General features: G+C 60.2%; 1 protein-coding gene across 1 annotated transcript; it reads right to left on the bottom strand.

The window, feature by feature from the left end:
• Window positions 1–2,213: 2,213 nt before the first annotated feature.
• LOC131822464 (testis-specific Y-encoded protein 3-like) lies at window positions 2,214–4,022 on the bottom strand (the record flags this gene model as incomplete). Its single annotated transcript, XM_059158782.1, has 3 exons — window positions 3,945–4,022; window positions 2,476–2,553; window positions 2,214–2,315 (listed from the first exon to the last, which is right to left on the bottom strand). Coding segments are annotated over exons 1-3 (258 nt in total), but the record flags the coding sequence as incomplete, so codon positions are not given.
• Between the last annotated feature and the right edge of the window lie 17,143 nt (window positions 4,023–21,165).

Below are 21,165 nucleotides of genomic sequence, written 5' to 3'. Positions count from 1 at the left end.
GCATAGCTGTCCAGCCCTTGTACAAAGGAGGCCCCAGAGAGACACAGACACACACACATGCACTACAGATTGTTTACTGAGGGGAGGCACACAATGCATACACATGGTCGAGGGCATAGGGCCATTCCCCATTGCCCCTTCACACACACACTCTCACACACACACACACACACACACGTCCGTGTGCAGGCGCGGACCTGCCCTCAGCGGCTCCCTCACACATAAACACTCAGGATGTCCGCCATCCCATGGAGCACACCTGCGTTCTCTCACACATCCGTGGAACTGTCCCCTGCACTGCAGGAGGATCTGTTGCCACAGGGAGGGACCGTGAGCGACCGCCTCATCTTTGCTCCTCCCACGACCCTTGGTTTTGCGCTGGTGCTGACCAAGAAGATGCATGGCATTGCAACTCAGCAATGCAGGGCACAGTTCCAGGTTGAAGGGCAACAGAAAAAGCTCTCCGAGCCATGTGAATACGGTGGTACGAGGAGCCCAGGGGACCCCAGGGCCCCACTCGGGAGCACCTTACCCCTCCTGTGTGCCCCGCTCTACAGAACAAGACTTCCCAAGAGAGCCCCGCCTCTTCCCTTCCTCTGCCAGATCCTGCTTGGAAGGGTGGGGTTCTGTCCGCAGGCCAAGAACGGCTGTGCCCTGGCCCCTTGCTCTCCATCACCCCACCCATGGAATCCAACAGGATGGGGGTTGGAGGGTCCCACCAGGCTTCTTGCCTCCTTGCCATTTCCTGTGCCCCCAATATAAAACCACACATGGACACAAGGTGCTTTGTAACTTGTTTATGGCCCTTCTCCCTGACCCTGCAGCTAGGGGCAGGATCCTCTCTAGCGCTGCCCCTGCTGCTCCTTGTCCCTTTTGCTGTCCCGTGCAGGCTGAGCACCACGGAGAAGAGCCCATGCAGGTCTCTCAACGGTGGAGGCCTCATCAGATTCTTCTTGGTGGTGCAACGCGGATGCTCTGTGATGTCCAATTCCACACGGCTGCCATGCCTTGACACACACACACAGACACACAGACACACACACACACACACACAGAGAAACATGAAAATACACACAAAAGTCTTAGCTATTTGTGAAAATGTATGATGCCAGGGATAGTGAACGTGATGTTGTGAGCATGCCTTGTACTCGTGGGATCCCAGTTCCTCCACAGCCAGGGCACCGTGACCCTGCTTGGGATGGCCTGGGACCATTCCCAAGGACATGTGAACGATGTGGGAGGACACGCGGTGCTCAGGCATGTGGACGGCCGTCAGGGAGTCGTGGTCCAAGAGTGGGCTGGGACAAGGAGCCCGACTCCCAAAGACAGGCAGGCCATCGCCAACCGAACGAGCGGCAGGAGGACCGAGAGAGAGGCCGACAGCCATGGGAGACACTTCAGGAAAATGGGCTGGGGGAGCCTTGCTTGTCCGGATTGGCCAGGGGTTTTCCGAAGGACAGCATGGCAGGCATGAACCTGCCGGACTAGACCCATCCTCGGCCCTGTGTGTGCGCTCTGAGTTCCCGCAGGCTCACTTCCCACCCTGCCCCCTGCTCCATGGGTCCAAGCTCCTCTGAGCCTCAGTTTCCCCGCCACTAAATTGACTGTCCCCTGGCACCCCTGCCCACAGGGCTCTGGACCCAGCCCTCCTGGCTCCTCACCGACAGGTCGTCCTCTCAGCTCATTCCCAGGCGCCGCCTTCCAGCCTCGGGTAGTACTGCAACGGATTGGGCCACAGGTCCTCGATGATGATCTGGTAGGGGACAAAAGGTGAGCTGAGCACGGGGCCCCCGACCCCGTTGCCCAGCAGTCGGGACTCCAGCATCTGCGCTGCTGACGAAGGCGCAGGGGCCTCACCCCGGCGATCCTGTTGGACCCTGGGCAGCTGGGGTCACACAACCAGTTGAAGAAGTTCAGGCCGCTGGGGTCTCGCCTGCGGCTGGCAGCACCACGTTCATAATCCCAGAACCACTGGACTGGAGTGCAACGAGTCTCCCGATATCCTGCGGGACGAGGAAACTTAAGGGAGGCTCTCCGAGGCCTAGGACCCACGCCAGCTCTCGCTCTCAACCGACGACCTGTCCCCCTTCCTGTGCCAAATCCCTGCACTGCCCGAGGACCCCACACTCTTCCCTTTCCACCCCCGGGCCCTCATGCCGGGAAGCCCTCCGCCAGCTCCTCTGCACCTCAAGCCCACACCTACCGCCGATGCTAAGGTGATACTCCTTAACGATCACGTCGTTCTGGAAGTAGGGGTTGCTCCCAAAGTAAAACATCAACCTGCAGCGGTACTTGGGACGACCCAGTTCCTCCACCTGCCGCAGGAAAGCAAGAGAAGGGGGAGGGGGAGGGGTCGTTGACCCTAGGTGTTCTGCGTGACTGACTGACCGCAACTCTCAGCAACTCAAACGCACCCACTCCAGCTCCACCCCCACTCCCAAGGCACCACCGCTGGCCTCAGGCTCCAGGGCTAACCTCTAAATTGGTCATGTAGCTGAGCATGTCTGTGTCCTGGTCACCTATCACAGCTGATAACTGGGGGTGATTCAGGATCTGCCTTGGGTCAAGGAGCCTCGACGTCAAGGGCGCCGGGAAGAGAACCAGGAACGCCCCGGCCCTTCCCGACTGAGAGCCAGGGACGGAAGGCGGCCTGTGCAGAAACAGCAGGCACTTCCCCGTCCCAACCTCCCCAGCGCTTGCCCTTTCGTCACCCATGCTCTGCCCTGGGGCATCGCAGGGCTTGGAGGATCAACAGGGCTGAGGCTCCCGGGGCCCAGGAGGGCAAGGTCAAGAGCCCGTCCGCTCTCCCTGCCTACGTCCTCTCTGGCCTGTGCCCGTGCTCGGCTGGGCCAGGAGGCAGTCAGTCACCACTCTGGATGTTTGGATGGTCTCGGTCCCCCTCACGGCCCCGTTTGCTTGTGTGCTCACCCGAGGCCCTGGGCCCTTGAGGGACCTTCTGTGCCCACAAGGGGGCTGCTCCGCTCGCTTGCAGCATGGCTGCACACCCAGGGTCTCGAGCAAGGGCCTGGCAGAGTCAGCCACAAAGGGAGGAAAGGGGTACGGCGGGAGGAAGGAGACAGAGAGACAGAGACACCCAAACCCTGACGACAGACGTAGACGGAGGGCTGGGAGGGTTGAGAGAGAGAGACAGAGAGAGAGCGAGCGAGCGAGCGAGCGCGGGTGGGGGACATGGAGAGGGAGAGGCAGGGAGGGAGGAAACGTGTCTGGGAACACCTGGGCCAGGGGCCTCGGCCGGCTTCAGGAGGGCCTGTGGAGACAGAGTTGGTAGCACCCGGGGCACCGTGTCCAGGGTCCCGGGGCCCGCTGAAATCAGGCAGCCTGCTGACTGACTCTCAATGAGTGCAAGCGCACCACAGAACCGGAGGTCTCCGGGAACTCGGCAACGATACACGGTTTGAAGGACACGGAACGAGGCGGGCAGCCTCTCCATCTGCCCCATTTACCCCAAATCCTTTCCTTCCAACATGTGCTCTGAGCCAAGTGGGCTGGGCTTCACTAGGGGTCCAGAGTGTTGACACGGGTTCCGGGACCGCAGAGGCGTGTGGGGGTGCTGCAGCCCCAAAGCACTGGCGCGGAGCTTCCACTCACAGAGGACTCCACAGGTCTCAGGCTCTGGCTTTCCCGCCAACGCGCACACCCGCACCCACCTCCTCCCGGACCACCCACTGCTGGACCCCGGCCCCCTAGGCAGTGCAGTAGAAGGGTAGACCCAGGGCTCAGGGCTTTGCGCTCCCTGCTGGCCCAGCAGCCTACTGCTGGCAGGTGCCCATTGCTGGAGGGGTGGGTGCCGTGGTTGGGGGAGCCCGGCCCAGCTTCGCACTTCTCTAGCCCCTGGCTCAGTCTCAGGCTCTGCTCCCTGCTGCCCTGCTCCCACTGTCCTCCCCAGGGGCCAAAACCGAGCCGGCGCAATGAAGGAAGGATACGGCGCGTGCCCAGAAGCCAGGGATGCCCTGGATGATGGCCCTCCTTCGAGCCAGGTGACCACTCCGCTTCTGATTCATCCTGCGCTTGAGCCGCAGGTAGGCCCTGGTGGCTTGGACATCCACAGAGCGGAGCGCTTCCTGAACCACCTGCAGCGCGGCAAGGGCGGCCCCGGCTGTGTCGGGCCGCGGCACCGGCTCTGCCTGCGACAGCTCCTTCGGCTTCTCGACCCGCTCTGCTTGCGCCACCTCCTCGTCTTCCACCGCCACCACCTCCTCGTCTTCCGCCGCCAGCACCTCCTCGTCTTCCGCCGCCACCACCTCCTCGTCTTCCACGGCCAGCACCTCCTCGTCTTCCACCACCACCAGCTCCTCGCATTCCACATCCAGCACCTCCTCGTCTTCCACGGCCAGCACCTGCTCGTCTTCAACTGCCAGCACCTCCACGTCTTCCACCGCCCGCACCTCCTCGCATTCCAGCTCCACCTCCTCGCATTCCACCTCCACCCCCTCCTCGTCTTCCACGGCCAGCACCTCCTCGTCTTCCACTGCCACCACCTCCACCTCCCCCACGATATCCAGCACCACAAGCACCAACACCTGCCCAGCGCCGGCCTCCTCTGGGCCACGCGGGGCCTCAGCTTCCCGCACAGCCGCTGCCACCAAACCGGCAGCCTCCAGGGCCAGAAGCGCCCCCGCGTGCCCGCAGGAGCCGGTCTCCCTGAGGGCAGCCGCCTCCTCACCGCCCCCGTGTGGGACCAAGGTGGTCCCGGATTCTGGGGCAGCTCCGCCTTCCCCGGACCCAGACTCCCTCTCCATGTGGCCCTGCCCCTCAACCAGGCAGCTGCGGAGGGCAGGCGATAGAGGCGGGAACCGCAGGCTCAGGTCCGCGCCCGGCGTCGGCGGTGGGCAGCAGCCGCCTGTCTGAGTGCGCGGGCCTGGGCACGCATGCGCACAGGGACCCGGGGCGGTGGCTGACGCCACCAAGCGGCGCGCGGCGCGGCGTGCCGGGAGGAGTCACACATGCGTCCTGGGAGCGATAGAGACTCGGATCCGAAGAGGATGGGGGTGCTCCGGGGTCTCGCCCAGGATAGGGCCGTGGGCGTGGCCACCACCCTCCTGGGCCCTTGCAGGCGCCAGAGCTAGCCAGGAAGGCCGCCCGCGACGCTCCCCAGCGGTGCCCTCCGTGCCTCCCAACCCCTAACGTTTCTACACAGACACCTCGTAGGCCTTCCCGCGGTGCCCTCGTGTCACAGTCCCGCTCGTCCCTTTCACATCCGTCCCTCTGGGACCCCTCGCCTCTCGCTAGCATTTGAAATCCAGTGGCTGAATCCAGTGTCTCCCCGCAGCCCGAAAGCCTCCCACGCTGCTTCTTAGCGGAACCCGGGGAAAGCCCTGGGGGCATCGGCTGGTGCTCCAACGGTGCCGCGTCACTGTTGTCGGGCTTTTGCCCTGGAACAATCCAGCGGTGGAGGGAGCCAGGAGCCTACCACCAAGCTGCTGCGTGCAGGGACCACCCCCCTCCACACCCCAGCACCACCCCGTTCCACCCAGCTTTCCTTCAGAGAAGGAATCTGCACACAATGTCCTGGCCCTTAATTTTTTTTTTAAGATTTTATTTATTTATCAGAGAGAGGGGGGTGGAGAGAGCACAGGCAGGCAGAGAGGCAGGCAGAGGCAGAGGGAGAAGCAGGCTCCCTGCTGAGCAAGGAGCCCGATGTGGGACTCCATCCCAGGACGCTGGGATCAAGAGGGCCAGGAGGACCCTGGCCCCAAGAGCCACAGTCCCTGGCCACCAGGGTGCACACAGAGCTTCTAAGCCGGCCCCAGCCAGATCCCCCACTGGCACTGGGAGGCATGCTAACGGGCCAGACTTTAAGTCCGAGGACCAAATGCATCTTTCTGGGAGCCTGCCGCTTCGAAAACCCTTTCCCGCTGGACTTTCCTCTGCCCGACCTCTTTCCCTTTCCCGTCTGTGTCTCTTTTCCTCTTTGCGTTCTCTTCCGTCGCCGCCAGACCTTCATCCAAGGGCACTCGGGGTCTTCCTTGCAACTTTGCTCCGAGTGCTCCCTTTGTCTGGGTCCGTCGCTGAGTGCAGTACCAGCCGGGGAGGGCATGGCGCACCCACCAGGTGCGCATTGACAGCACATGTGTCCTTTCTCAGCACGTCCTTCGTGTCCGAACCACCCCTCATGCAGGTGCACGCCAGGGGGGGATCATGGGCCACATAGGACGCCGGCCACCGGAGGTGTGAGGAAGTCCCCGCGGGGCATGGCAAGGCTGCCAGCCTTGCCCTTGCCTCATGGGAGGGCCTCACATACCAAGGATGGGTGGGTGTGTCCTGGGGGTTTTGGAGCCGAAAGAAGCAGGAGGAGCTTCCTTGAGATGAAGGGCAGGCTGCATGGTGGGCCCAAGTGTCTACGTTGCCCACGTTAGCTCTCAGTGCAGAGAGGGACGCCTGCAGTGAGCAAAAGGCATGGCCGCCTGTGGCGAGCAGGCAAATTATCTGAGACTGTCCCTGAAAAGGTCCCGGCGTTGGTGTGACTGGTGCAATCCAAACTGACCTAGAGGAGGGTCCTGAGGGTCCAGAGGCAGAAGTGCCCTCGAAACAGCACAGCCTTGCAGATGGGGGAGGCTGCGGTGGTGACAGAGAGAGGGGGAAGCCAGGGAGCCTGGGAGGAGAGCACCATAGCCCAGGGGGAGAAGAAGAGCTGGGGAGCGAGGGGGGCGATGGGATTGACGGACAGAGTTCAGGACAGACACGAGTGTGCAGGTGTGGGGATGGAAACACAGCGACGGAGCGAGGAAGGCCGGAGGCACAGAGGGAGGCTTTGGTCGTACAGAGGGTGCAAGGCGTACTGGCCCGAAAGTCATACCGCCTATGCAGAAGGGACCCCCCCAACACACACCCGATTGCGGAAGCCAACGGTCCGCTGAGCAGAGCTCCATCCAGTGGTGTCAAAGAGGTCAGCAATCGTGTTCCCTGAAAACACCGGTCAGACAGCCACAGAGGAAGTCACGGCGGCGGAGGAGAGGGTGGAAACAGACAGGGGCTTACACAGGAACCGGGTCTAGCAATCGTGGGCGCGAGGCGGCCCCGGTCAGTAAGGAGTCTTCACAGCCATCTAGGACATGTAGACGACAGCACAACGGGCAGCTTTTAAAAAGCTTCCCCTGCCTACGCTCCGTGCGAGAGACTGACCTTTTCGTCCCGTAGCCACAGAGCATTTGAAAGTGGGACGAGTGAGAGTGATGAGTGACCTGAAGACCTAGGCGTGGCCCCGGAGATCCCTCCCCCTCGCTGGCCGGCTGTAAGAGCGGGGCTGTTCCTCTGTTCCCAAGGATGCGTCAACACATGGCTTACGGCGCAGGCAGCCAAGGACTCCTCGAAGACTACTGAGACAGCCCCGGCCTCATCTCACTCCACGTTGAAGAACACGGGGCCCAGGGCCCAGGCAGATTGTCTCCGCGATAGAAATTCATACAAATCCAAGTCGGGCCAACGGCCCCGCATCTGTGGCAAAGCAGAGACTCACCAGGGCCAAAGGTCATTATGCAGCCCCAGCTACGCTGATATGGGCCAGGCAGGGATGCGACATCAGAGACGTGACGGCACAGGCCTGGCCTCCACTCCCTCCACAGCATTGTTTCTGTGCCGGAGAGGATGACCACGTCAGCAAGAGGCAGGCCCCTTGCCAGACTGGTAGCGAGCACGGGCACTGGGGTCCAAGGGACAATGAACTACAGGCCCAGCCCTGCTGTGTGCAGTGGATGTGCTTGAGGACATCCCCAGGGAGCCCTCTGGAGGACTGGCATCGCCATCCCCCAAACCCAGACACTGGCCATGTTTGGCGCTGGCTCATCCTTCCCTAGCCTTGCACTCTGTCTTTACCCCAGGGAAGACATGAGACCTGATAGCTGGCCTTTTGTTCATCAACTCCCGCTGCCCAGCACCACCATCGGCACGGGAAGGACCTCCCCCCGCTGGGATGCCGTCCCAGAGCTTATGTGTCCTAGACCTCTGGGCAAGCATGAGGGCCCATCCCTTCCTCGCAATGGGGATTCCAAGGCAGCATCGTAATCACCAACCTTACACCAGGAGCTCAGGCACACCACCTGCTCCTTTCTGAGAAGGAGCTCATTCGTGAGCCTCCACACAGGAACATACAGGAACACGGGTGACATCGGTCTTCTACATTTCAGTGGTTTTCCTCGGGGGCCTCAGTCGACCTTGTCTTTCACCCCGGCACCAGGCTCCGTGGGAAGTTTTCACGGCTTCTGGTCAAGGGCGATGCTTCCTCATATGCATCTCAGCAGCGTGAACCTCCCTGGGTGGGACAGATATGCAGACACACACACACGGACACACGGGCACTCAGGCACTCAGAAGGGGGCTCTGCATTCCCACACCTGGCCCCTGAAACAAAAGAAAGGAGATGGCACATGTACACACAGACACACACACGGCTGCACACATACGCGCGCACACACACACACACACACACACACGGAGTGAAAATACAAACACACCCCATCGGGCTCCTTTCAAACACACAGACACACACATACACACGTGCTCACGCAAAAACACCGAACACACTAAATACACACATGTATCTCTGCAACTCTGGCACGTACACCAGACATGCATGCAGGCACAGAGGTGCTCGTAAGCACACACACACACACACACACACACACCATAGAGCTCTCACAGAACGTCTCTGGCACAGGCATAGACATTTGTTCCCAACTCAAAAGGACGTTCCCAGGTGTGACCTGGGACACTCGTAGTCACACACACACAAGAGACCACATCCAAAGCCTCTGGCAGACAGGCATACACAACTGACCCCAGCACATCGGAGCATGCACACTCACACAAACTTACCCTTGAGGAAAGGGCAGAATGTAAGCAAATCCCTTGTTCTGCATCCTCAAAGAACGCACGTGTATACAAGCCTGCACACACACACACACACACACACACACACAGACAGGCGAGCGGTTTGCGAACCCACTGTACACACTACATACACACTCGTGCATATGGATCTGAGGCCTGCACACCATCCCTTGCATGGAGACACATAGGCGCTTGCAAAAACACTCGGGACACACCCAGTTGCCACAAGGTCTCTGGCACAGGCATACGCATTTGGCCTCACCATAAAAATCATACACGTGTGTGCCCAAAAACACTAACATGCATTCCCCACCACCTCTATGGCCTCGAGCCCACAGGCATAATAACGTGACACATCGGCGCATGCACAAACGCTCATAGCCCTAAGGGTACAGAAGCATGTAAACAAAACCCATCATCTGTGTCATAAAGAACACACACGTAGCCACTCTCTCAATCTCTCATACACACACACACACACACACACACACACTGACACAATTATACAATCACAACGAGCTCTACGCTCATACACAAAACACACACACGGAGCACACGCAGGCATGCATCCCTGCCCTCCCCCACACACAGCTATGCTTGCAAGCACACGCACACACGACAACACATCCAAGGTCTCCGGCATAGGCGTACACAGTTGACCCTGCTCAAAAAAGAAGTCTGCCCCTGGTGCCCTGCAATCCATAAACATCCACAGAAGTGGACACACAGACATTCTCACCTGTCTAAAACACATACTCCAACGCACACTCCCTGAGGATGCAGACACATGCGAGGAAAACACACGACCTCTCTGACATAGAAATGCACACTCAACCACTCAAGCACACCCACACGTGCACGCACGCACACAAAAGCCCATGCAAACCCACACTCATTCCCAGCACACATCCTATCTCTGTCACGGACTCATGTACCCTCAGCCCAAACACTGGACACAGAACTGCGCATGGAAACATACACCCAAAACACACAGCATAGCTGTCCAGCCCTTGTACAAAGGAGGCCCCAGAGAGACACAGACACACACACATGCACTACAGATTGTTTACTGAGGGGAGGTACACAATGCATACACATGGTCGAGGGCATAGGGCCATTCCCCATTGCCCCTTCACACACACACTCACACACACACACACACACACACACACACGTCCGTGTGCAGGCGCGGACCTGCCCTCAGCGGCTCCCTCACACATAAACACTCAGGATGTCCGCCATCCCATGGAGCACACCTGCGTTCTCTCACACATCCGTGGAACTGTCCCCTGCACTGCAGGAGGATCTGTTGCCACAGGGAGGGACCGTGAGCGACCGCCTCATCTTTGCTCCTCCCACGACCCTTGGTTTTGCGCTGGTGCTGACCAAGAAGATGCATGGCATTGCAACTCAGCAATGCAGGGCACAGTTCCAGGTTGAAGGGCAACAGAAAAAGCTCTCCGAGCCATGTGAATACGGTGGTACGAGGAGCCCAGGGGACCCCAGGGCCCCACTCGGGAGCACCTTACCCCTCCTGTGTGCCCCGCTCTACAGAACAAGACTTCCCAAGAGAGCCCCGCCTCTTCCCTTCCTCTGCCAGATCCTGCTTGGAAGGGTGGGGTTCTGTCCGCAGGCCAAGAACGGCTGTGCCCTGGCCCCTTGCTCTCCATCACCCCACCCATGGAATCCAACAGGATGGGGGTTGGAGGGTCCCACCAGGCTTCTTGCCTCCTTGCCATTTCCTGTGCCCCCAATATAAAACCACACATGGACACAAGGTGCTTTGTAACTTGTTTATGGCCCTTCTCCCTGACCCTGCAGCTAGGGGCAGGATCCTCTCTAGCGCTGCCCCTGCTGCTCCTTGTCCCTTTTGCTGTCCCGTGCAGGCTGAGCACCACGGAGAAGAGCCCATGCAGGTCTCTCAACGGTGGAGGCCTCATCAGATTCTTCTTGGTGGTGCAACGCGGATGCTCTGTGATGTCCACTTCCACACGGCTGCCATGCCTTGACACACACACACAGACACACAGACACACACACACACACACAGAGAAACATGAAAATACACACAAAAGTCTTAGCTATTTGTGAAAATGTATGATGCCAGGGATAGTGAACGTGATGTTGTGAGCATGCCTTGTACTCGTGGGATCCCAGTTCCTCCACAGCCAGGGCACCGTGACCCTGCTTGGGATGGCCTGGGACCATTCCCAAGGACATGTGAACGATGTGGGAGGTCACGCGGTGCTCAGGCATGTGGACGGCCGTCAGGGAGTCGTGGTCCAAGAGTGGGCTGGGACAAGGAGCCTGACTCCCAAAGACAGGCAGGCCATCGCCAACCGAACGAGCGGCAGGAGGACCGAGAGAGAGGCCGACAGCCATGGGAGACACTTCAGGAAAATGGGCTGGGGGAGCCTTGCTTGTCCGGATTGGCCAGGGGTTTTCCGAAGGACAGCATGGCAGGCATGAACCTGCCGGACTAGACCCATCCTCGGCCCTGTGTGTGCGCTCTGAGTTCCCGCAGGCTCACTTCCCACCCTGCCCCCTGCTCCATGGGTCCAAGCTCCTCTGAGCCTCAGTTTCCCCGCCACTAAATTGACTGTCCCCTGGCACCCCTGCCCACAGGGCTCTGGACCCAGCCCTCCTGGCTCCTCACCGACAGGTCGTCCTCTCAGCTCATTCCCAGGCGCCGCCTTCCAGCCTCGGGTAGTACTGCAACGGATTGGGCCACAGGTCCTCGATGATGATCTGGTAGGGGACAAAAGGTGAGCTGAGCACGGGGCCCCCGACCCCGTTGCCCAGCAGTCGGGACTCCAGCATCTGCGCTGCTGACGAAGGCGCAGGGGCCTCACCCCGGCGATCCTGTTGGACCCTGGGCAGCCGGGGTCACACAACCAGTTGAAGAAGTTCAGGCCGCTGGGGTCTCGCCTGCGGCTGGCAGCACCACGTTCATAATCCCAGAACCACTGGACTGGAGTGCAACGAGTCTCCCGATATCCTGCGGGACGAGGAAACTTAAGGGAGGCTCTCCGAGGCCTAGGACCCACGCCAGCTCTCGCTCTCAACCGACGACCTGTCCCCCTTCCTGTGCCAAATCCCTGCACTGCCCGAGGACCCCACACTCTTCCCTTTCCACCCCCGGGCCCTCATGCCGGGAAGCCCTCCGCCAGCTCCTCTGCACCTCAAGCCCACACCTACCGCCGATGCTAAGGTGATACTCCTTAACGATCACGTCGTTCTGGAAGTAGGGGTTGCTCCCAAAGTAAAACATCAACCTGCAGCGGTACTTGGGACGACCCAGTTCCTCCACCTGCCGCAGGAAAGCAAGAGAAGGGGGAGGGGGAGGGGTCGTTGACCCTAGGTGTTCTGCGTGACTGACTGACCGCAACTCTCAGCAACTCAAACGCACCCACTCCAGCTCCACCCCCACTCCCAAGGCACCACCGCTGGCCTCAGGCTCCAGGGCTAACCTCTAAATTGGTCATGTAGCTGAGCATGTCTGTGTCCTGGTCACCTATCACAGCTGATAACTGGGGGTGATTCAGGATCTGCCTTGGGTCAAGGAGCCTCGACGTCAAGGGCGCCGGGAAGAGAACCAGGAACGCCCCGGCCCTTCCCGACTGAGAGCCAGGGACGGAAGGCGGCCTGTGCAGAAACAGCAGGCACTTCCCCGTCCCAACCTCCCCAGCGCTTGCCCTTTCGTCACCCATGCTCTGCCCTGGGGCATCGCAGGGCTTGGAGGATCAACAGGGCTGAGGCTCCCGGGGCCCAGGAGGGCAAGGTCAAGAGCCCGTCCGCTCTCCCTGCCTACGTCCTCTCTGGCCTGTGCCCGTGCTCGGCTGGGCCAGGAGGCAGTCAGTCACCACTCTGGATGTTTGGATGGTCTCGGTCCCCCTCACGGCCCCGTTTGCTTGTGTGCTCACCCGAGGCCCTGGGCCCTTGAGGGACCTTCTGTGCCCACAAGGGGGCTGCTCCGCTCGCTTGCAGCATGGCTGCACACCCAGGGTCTCGAGCAAGGGCCTGGCAGAGTCAGCCACAAAGGGAGGAAAGGGGTACGGCGGGAGGAAGGAGACAGAGAGACAGAGACACCCAAACCCTGACGACAGACATAGACGGAGGGCTGGGAGGGTTGAGAGAGAGAGACAGAGAGAGAGCGAGCCAGCGAGCGAGCGCGGGTGGGGGACATGGAGAGGGAGAGGCAGGGAGGGAGGAAACGTGTCTGGGAACACCTGGGCCAGGGGCCTCGGCCGGCTTCAGGAGGGCCTGTGGAGACAGAGTTGGTAGCACCCGGGGCACCGTGTCCAGGGTCCCGGGGCCCGCTGAAATCAGGCAGCCTGCTGACTGACTCTCAATGAGTGCAAGCGCACCACAGAACCGGAGGTCTCCGGGAACTCGGCAACGATACACGGTTTGAAGGACACGGAACGAGGCGGGCAGCCTCTCCATCTGCCCCATTTACCCCAAATCCTTTCCTTCCAACATGTGCTCTGAGCCAAGTGGGCTGGGCTTCACTAGGGGTCCAGAGTGTTGACACGGGTTCCGGGACCGCAGAGGCGTGTGGGGGTGCTGCAGCCCCAAAGCACTGGCGCGGAGCTTCCACTCACAGAGGACTCCACAGGTCTCAGGCTCTGGCTTTCCCGCCAACGCGCACACCCGCACCCACCTCCTCCCGGACCACCCACTGCTGGACCCCGGCCCCCTAGGCAGTGCAGTAGAAGGGTAGACCCAGGGCTCAGGGCTTTGCGCTCCCTGCTGGCCCAGCAGCCTACTGCTGGCAGGTGCCCATTGCTGGAGGGGTGGGTGCCATGGTTGGGGGAGCCCGGCCCAGCTTCGCACTTCTCTAGCCCCTGGCTCAGGCTCAGGCTCTGCTCCCTGCTGCCCTGCTCCCACTGTCCTCCCGAGGGGCCAAAACCGAGCGGGCGCGATGAAGGAAGGATACGGCGCGTGCCCAGAAGCCAGGGATGCCCTGGATGATGGCCCTCCTTCGAGCCAGGTGACCACTCCGCTTCTGATTCATCCTGCGCTTGAGCCGCAGGTAGGCCCTGGTGGCTTGGACATCCACAGAGCGGAGCGCTTCCTGAACCACCTGCAGCGCGGCAAGGGCGGTCCCGGCTGTGTCGGGCCGCGGCACCGGCTCTGCCTGCGACAGCTCCTTCGTCTTCTCGACCCGCTCTGCTTGCGCCACCTCCTCGTCTTCCACCGCCACCACCTCCTCGTCTTCCGCCGCCAGCACCTCCTCGTCTTCCGCCGCCACCACCTCCTCGTCTTCCACGGCCAGCACCTCCTCGTCTTCCACCACCACCAGCTCCTCGCATTCCACATCCAGCACCTCCTCGTCTTCCACGGCCAGCACCTGCTCGTCTTCAACTGCCAGCACCTCCACGTCTTCCACCGCCCGCACCTCCTCGCATTCCAGCTCCACCTCCTCGCATTCCACCTCCACCCCCTCCTCGTCTTCCACGGCCAGCACCTCCTCGTCTTCCACTGCCACCACCTCCACCTCCCCCACGATATCCAGCACCACAAGCACCAACACCTGCCCAGCGCCGGCCTCCTCTGGGCCACGCGGGGCCTCAGCTTCCCGCACAGCCGCTGCCACCAAACCGGCAGCCTCCAGGGCCAGAAGCGCCCCCGCGTGCCCGCAGGAGCCGGTGTCCCTGAGGGCAGCCGCCTCCTCACCGCCCCCGTGTGGGACCAAGGTGGTCCCGGATTCTGGGGCAGCTCCGCCTTCCCCGGACCCAGACTCCCTCTCCATGTGGCCCTGCCCCTCAACCAGGCAGCTGCGGAGGGCAGGCGATAGAGGCGGTAACCGCAGGCTCAGGTCCGCGCCCAGCGTCGGCGGAGGGCAGCAGCCGCCTGTCTGAGTGCGCGGGCCTGGGGCACGCATGCGCACAGGGACCCGGGGCGGTGGCTGACGCCACCAAGCGGCGCGCGGTGCGGCGTGCCGGGAGGAGTCACACATGCGTCCTGGGAGCGATAGAGACTCGGAGCCCCAAGAGGATGGGGGTGCTCCGGGGTCTCGCCCAGGATAGGGCCGTGGGCGTGGCCACCACCCTCCTGGGCCCTTGCAGGCGCCAGAGCTAGCCAGGAAGGCCGCCCGCGACGCTCCCCAGCGGTGCCCTCCGTGCCTCCCAACCCCTAACGTTTCTACACAGACACCTCGTAGGCCTTCCCGCGGTGCCCTCGTGTCACAGTCCCGCTCGTCCCTTTCACATCCGTCCCTCTGGGACCCCTCGCCTCTCGCTAGCATTTGAAATCCAGCGGCTGAATCCAGTGTCTCCCCGCAGCCCGAAAGCCTCCCACGCTGCTTCTTAGCGGAACCCGGGGAAAGCCCTGGGGGCATCGGCTGGTGCTCCAACGGTGCCGCGTCACTGTTGTCGGGCTTTTGCCCTGGAACAATCCAGCGGTGGAGGGAGCCAGGAGCCTACCACCAAGCTGCTGCGTGCAGGGACCACCCCCCTCCACACCCCAGCACCACCCCGTTCCACCCAGCTTTCCTTCAGAGAAGGAATCTGCACACAATGTCCTGGCCCTTAATTTTTTTTTTAAGATTTTATTTATTTATCAGAGAGAGAGGGGGGGAGAGAGCACAGGCAGGCAGAGAGGCAGGCAGAGGCAGAGGGAGAAGCAGGCTCCCTGCTGAGCAAGGAGCCCGATGTGGGACTCGATCCCAGGACGCTGGGATCAAGAGGGCCAGGAGGACCCTGGCCCCAAGAGCCACAGTCCCTGGCCACCAGGGTGCACACAGAGCTTCTAAGCCGGCCCCAGCCAGATCCCCCACTGGCACTGGGAGGCATGCTAACGGGCCAGACTTTAAGTCCGAGGACCAACTGCATCTTTCTGGGAGCCTGCCGCTTCGAAAACCCTTTCCCGCTGGACTTTCCTCTGCCCGACCTCTTTCCCTTTCCCGTCTGTGTCTCTTTTCCTCTTTGCGTTCTCTTCCGTCGCCGCCAGACCTTCATCCAAGGGCACTCGGGGTCTTCCTTGCAACTTTGCTCCGAGTGCTCCCTTTGTCTGGGTCCGTCGCTGAGTGGAGTACCAGCCGGGGAGGGCATGGCGCACCCACCAGGGGCGCATTGACAGCACATGTGTCCTTTCTCAGCACGTCCTTCGTGTCCGAACCACCCCTCATGCAGGTGCACGCCAGGGGGGGATCATGGGCCACATAGGACGCCGGCCTGGGAGGTGTGAGGAAGTCCCCGCGGGGCATGGCAAGGCTGCCAGCCTGGCCCTTGCCTCATGGGAGGGCCTCACATACCAAGGATGGGTGGGTGTGTCCTGGGGGTTTTGGAGCCGAAAGAAGCAGGAGGAGCTTCCTTGAGATGAAGGGCAGGCTGCTTGGTGGGCCCAAGTGTCTCCGTTGCCCACGTTAGCTGTCAGTGCAGAGAGGGACGCCTGCAGTGAGCAAAAGGCATGGCCGCCTGTGGCGAGCAGGCAAATTATCTGAGACTGTCCCTGAAAAGGTCCCGGCGTGGTGTGACTGGTGCAATCCAAACTGACCTAGAGGAGGGTCCTGAGGGTCCAGAGGCAGAAGTGCCCTCGAAACAGCACAGCCTTGCAGATGGGGGAGGCTGCGGTGGTGACAGAGAGAGGGGGAAGCCAGGGAGCCTGGGAGGAGAGCACCATAGCCCAGGGGGAGAAGAAGAGCTGGGGAGCGAGGGGGGCGATGGGATTGACGGACAGAGTTCAGGACAGACACGAGTGTGCAGGTGTGGGGATGGAAACACAGCGACGGAGCGAGGAAGGCCGGAGGCACAGAGGGAGGCTTTGGTCGTACAGAGGGTGCAAGGCGTACTGGCCCGAAAGACATACCGCCTATGCAGAAGGGACCCCACAACACACACCCGATTGCGGAAGCCAACGGTCCGCTGAGCAGAGCTCCATCCAGTGGTGTCAAAGAGGTCAGCAATCGTGTTCCCTGAAAACACCGGTCAGACAGCCACAGAGGAAGTCACGGCGGCGGAGGAGAGGGTGGAAACAGACAGGGGCTTACACAGGAACCGGGTCTAGCAATCGTGGGCGCGAGGCGGCCCCGGTCAGTAAGGAGTCTTCACAGCCATCTAGGACATGTAGACGACGGCACAACGGGCAGCTTTTAAAAAGCTTCCCCTGCCTACGCTCCGTGCGAGAGACTGACCTTTTCGTCCCGTAGCCACAGAGCATTTGAAAGTGGGACGAGTGAGAGTGATGAGTGACCTGAAGACCTAGGCGTGGCCCCAGAGATCCCTCCCCCTCGCTGGCCGGCTGTAAGAGCGGGGCTGTTCCTCTGTTCCCAAGGATGCGTCAACACATGGCTTACGGCGCAGGCAGCCAAGGACTCCTCGAAGACTACTGAGACAGCCCCGGCCTCATCTCACTCCACGTTGAAGAACACGGGGCCCAGGGCCCAGGCAGATTGTCTCCGCGATAGAAATTCATACAAATCCAAGTCGGGCCAACGGCCCCGCATCTGTGGCAAAGCAGAGACTCACCAGGGCCAAAGGTCATTATGCAGCCCCAGCTACGCTGATATGGGCCAGGCAGGGATGCGACATCAGAGACGTGACGGCACAGGCCTGGCCTCCACTCCCTCCACAGCATTGTTTCTGTGCCGGAGAGGATGACCACGTCAGCAAGAGGCAGGCCCCTTGCCAGACTGGTAGCGAGCACGGGCACTGGGGTCCAAGGGACAATGAACTACAGGCCCAGCCCTGCTGTGTGCAGTGGATGTGCTTGAGGACATCCCCAGGGAGCCCTCTGGAGGACTGGCATCGCCATCCCCCAAACCCAGACACTGGCCATGTTTGGCGCTGGCTCATCCTTCCCTAGCCTTGCACTCTGTCTTTACCCCAGGGAAGACATGAGACCTGATAGCTGGCCTTTTGTTCATCAACTCCCGCTGCCCAGCACCACCATCGGCACGGGAAGGACCTCCCCCCGCTGGGATGCCGTCCCAGAGCTTATGTGTCCTAGACCTCTGGGCAAGCATGAGGGCCCATCCCTTCCTCGCAATGGGGATTCCAAGGCAGCATCGTAATCACCAACCTTACACCAGGAGCTCAGGCACACCACCTGCTCCTTTCTGAGAAGGAGCTCATTCGTGAGCCTCCACACAGGAACATACAGGAACACGGGTGACATCGGTCTTCTACATTTCAGTGGTTTTCCTCGGGGGCCTCAGTCGACCTTGTCTTTCACCCCGGCACCAGGCTCCGTGGGAAGTTTTCACGGCTTCTGGTCAAGGGCGATGCTTCCTCATATGCATCTCAGCAGCGTGAACCTCCCTGGGTGGGACAGATATGCAGACACACACACACGGACACACGGGCACTCAGGCACTCAGAAGGGGGCTCTGCATTCCCACACCTGGCCCCTGAAACAAAAGAAAGGAGATGGCACATGTACACACAGACACACACACGGCTGCACACATACGCGCGCACACACACACACACACACACGGAGTGAAAATACAAACACACCCCATCGGGCTCCTTTCAAACACACAGACACACACATACACACGTGCTCACGCAAAAACACCGAACACACTAAATACACACATGTATCTCTGCAACTCTGGCACGTACACCAGACATGCATGCAGGCACAGAGGTGCTCGTAAGCACACACACACACACACACACACACCATAGAGCTCTCACAGAACGTCTCTGGCACAGGCATAGACATTTGTTCCCAACTCAAAAGGACGTTCCCAGGTGTGACCTGGGACACTCGTAGTCACACACACACAAGAGACCACATCCAAAGCCTCTGGCAGACAGGCATACACAACTGACCCCAGCACATCGGAGCATGCACACTCACACAAACTTACCCTTGAGGAAAGGGCAGAATGTAAGCAAATCCCTTGTTCTGCATCCTCAAAGAACGCACGTGTATACAAGCCTGCACACACACACACACACACACACACACACACGCAGACAGGCGAGCGGTTTGCGAACCCACTGTACACACTACATACACACTCGTGCATATGGATCTGAGGCCTGCACACCATCCCTTGCATGGAGACACATAGGCGCTTGCAAAAACACTCGGGACACACCCAGTTGCCACAAGGTCTCTGGCACAGGCATACGCATTTGGCCTCACCATAAAAATCATACACGTGTGTGCCCAAAAACACTAACATGCATTCCCCACCACCTCTATGGCCTCGAGCCCACAGGCATAATAACGTGACACATCGGCGCATGCACAAACGCTCATAGCCCTAAGGGTACAGAAGCATGTAAACAAAACCCATCATCTGTGTCATAAAGAACACACACGTAGCCACTCTCTCAATCTCTCATACACACACACACACACACACACACACACACACTGACACAATTATACAATCACAACGAGCTCTACGCTCATACACAAAACACACACACGGAGCACACGCAGGCATGCATCCCTGCCCTCCCCCACACACAGGTATGCTTGCAAGCACACGCACACACGACAACACATCCAAGGTCTCCGGCATAGGCGTACACAGTTGACCCTGCTCAAAAAAGAAGTCTGCCCCTGGTGCCCTGCAATCCATAAACATCCACAGAAGTGGACACACAGACATTCTCACCTGTCTAAAACACATACTCCAACGCACACTCCCTGAGGATGCAGACACATGCGAGGAAAACACACGACCTCTCTGACATAGAAATGCACACTCAACCGCTCAAGCACACCCACACGTGCACGCACGCACACAAAAGCCCATGCAAACCCACACTCATTCCCAGCACACATCCTATCTCTGTCACGGACTCATGTACCCTCAGCCCAAACACTGGACACAGAACTGCGCATGGAAACATACACCCAAAACACACAGCATAGCTGTCCAGCCCTTGTACAAAGGAGGCCCCAGAGAGACACAGACACACACACATGCACTACAGATTGTTTACTGAGGGGAGGTACACAATGCATACACATGGTCGAGGGCATAGGGCCATTCCCCATTGCCCCTTCACACACACACTCACACACACACACACACACACACACACACGTCCGTGTGCAGGCGCGGACCTGCCCTCAGCGGCTCCCTCACACATAAACACTCAGGATGTCCGCCATCCCATGGAGCACACCTGCGTTCTCTCACACATCCGTGGAACTGTCCCCTGCACTGCAGGAGGATCTGTTGCCACAGGGAGGGACCGTGAGCGACCGCCTCATCTTTGCTCCTCCCACGACCCTTGGTTTTGCGCTGGTGCTGACCAAGAAGATGCATGGCATTGCTACTCAGCAATGCAGGGCACAGTTCCAGGTTGAAGGGCAACAGAAAAAGCTCTCCGAGCCATGTGAATACGGTGGTACGAGGAGCCCAGGGGACCCCAGGGCCCCACTCGGGAGCACCTTACCCCTCCTGTGTGCCCCGCTCTACAGAACAAGACTTCCCAAGAGAGCCCCGCCTCTTCCCTTCCTCTGCCAGATCCTGCTTGGAAGGGTGGGGTTCTGTCCGCAGGCCAAGAACGGCTGTGCCCTGGCCCCTTGCTCTCCATCACCCCACCCATGGAATCCAACAGGATGGGGGTTGGAGGGTCCCACCAGGCTTCTTGCCTCCTTGCCATTTCCTGTGCCCCCAATATAAAACCACACATGGACACAAGGTGCTTTGTAACTTGTTTATGGCCCTTCTCCCTGACCCTGCAGCTAGGGGCAGGATCCTCTCTAGCGCTGCCCCTGCTGCTCCTTGTCCCTTTTGCTGTCCCGTGCAGGCTGAGCACCACGGAGAAGAGCCCATGCAGGTCTCTCAACGGTGGAGGCCTCATCAGATTCTTCTTGGTGGTGCAACGCGGATGCTCTGTGATGTCCACTTCCACACGGCTGCCATGCCTTGACACACACACACAGACACACAGACACACACACACACACACAGAGAAACATGAAAATACACACAAAAGTCTTAGCTATTTGTGAAAATGTATGATGCCAGGGATAGTGAACGTGATGTTGTGAGCATGCCTTGTACTCGTGGGATCCCAGTTCCTCCACAGCCAGGGCACCGTGACCCTGCTTGGGATGGCCTGGGACCATTCCCAAGGACATGTGAACGATGTGGGAGGACACGCGGTGCTCAGGCATGTGGACGGCCGTCAGGGAGTCGTGGTCCAAGAGTGGGCTGGGACAAGGAGCCCGACTCCCAAAGACAGGCAGGCCATCGCCAACCGAACGAGCGGCAGGAGGACCGAGAGAGAGGCCGACAGCCATGGGAGACACTTCAGGAAAATGGGCTGGGGGAGCCTTGCTTGTCCGGATTGGCCAGGGGTTTTCCGAAGGACAGCATGGCAGGCATGAACCTGC

Source organism: Mustela lutreola, chromosome Y (genome assembly GCF_030435805.1).
Source record: "Mustela lutreola isolate mMusLut2 chromosome Y, mMusLut2.pri, whole genome shotgun sequence".
Lineage (NCBI taxonomy): Eukaryota > Metazoa > Chordata > Mammalia > Carnivora > Mustelidae > Mustela > Mustela lutreola.
This window is presented reverse-complemented; position numbering and strand designations above follow the sequence as displayed.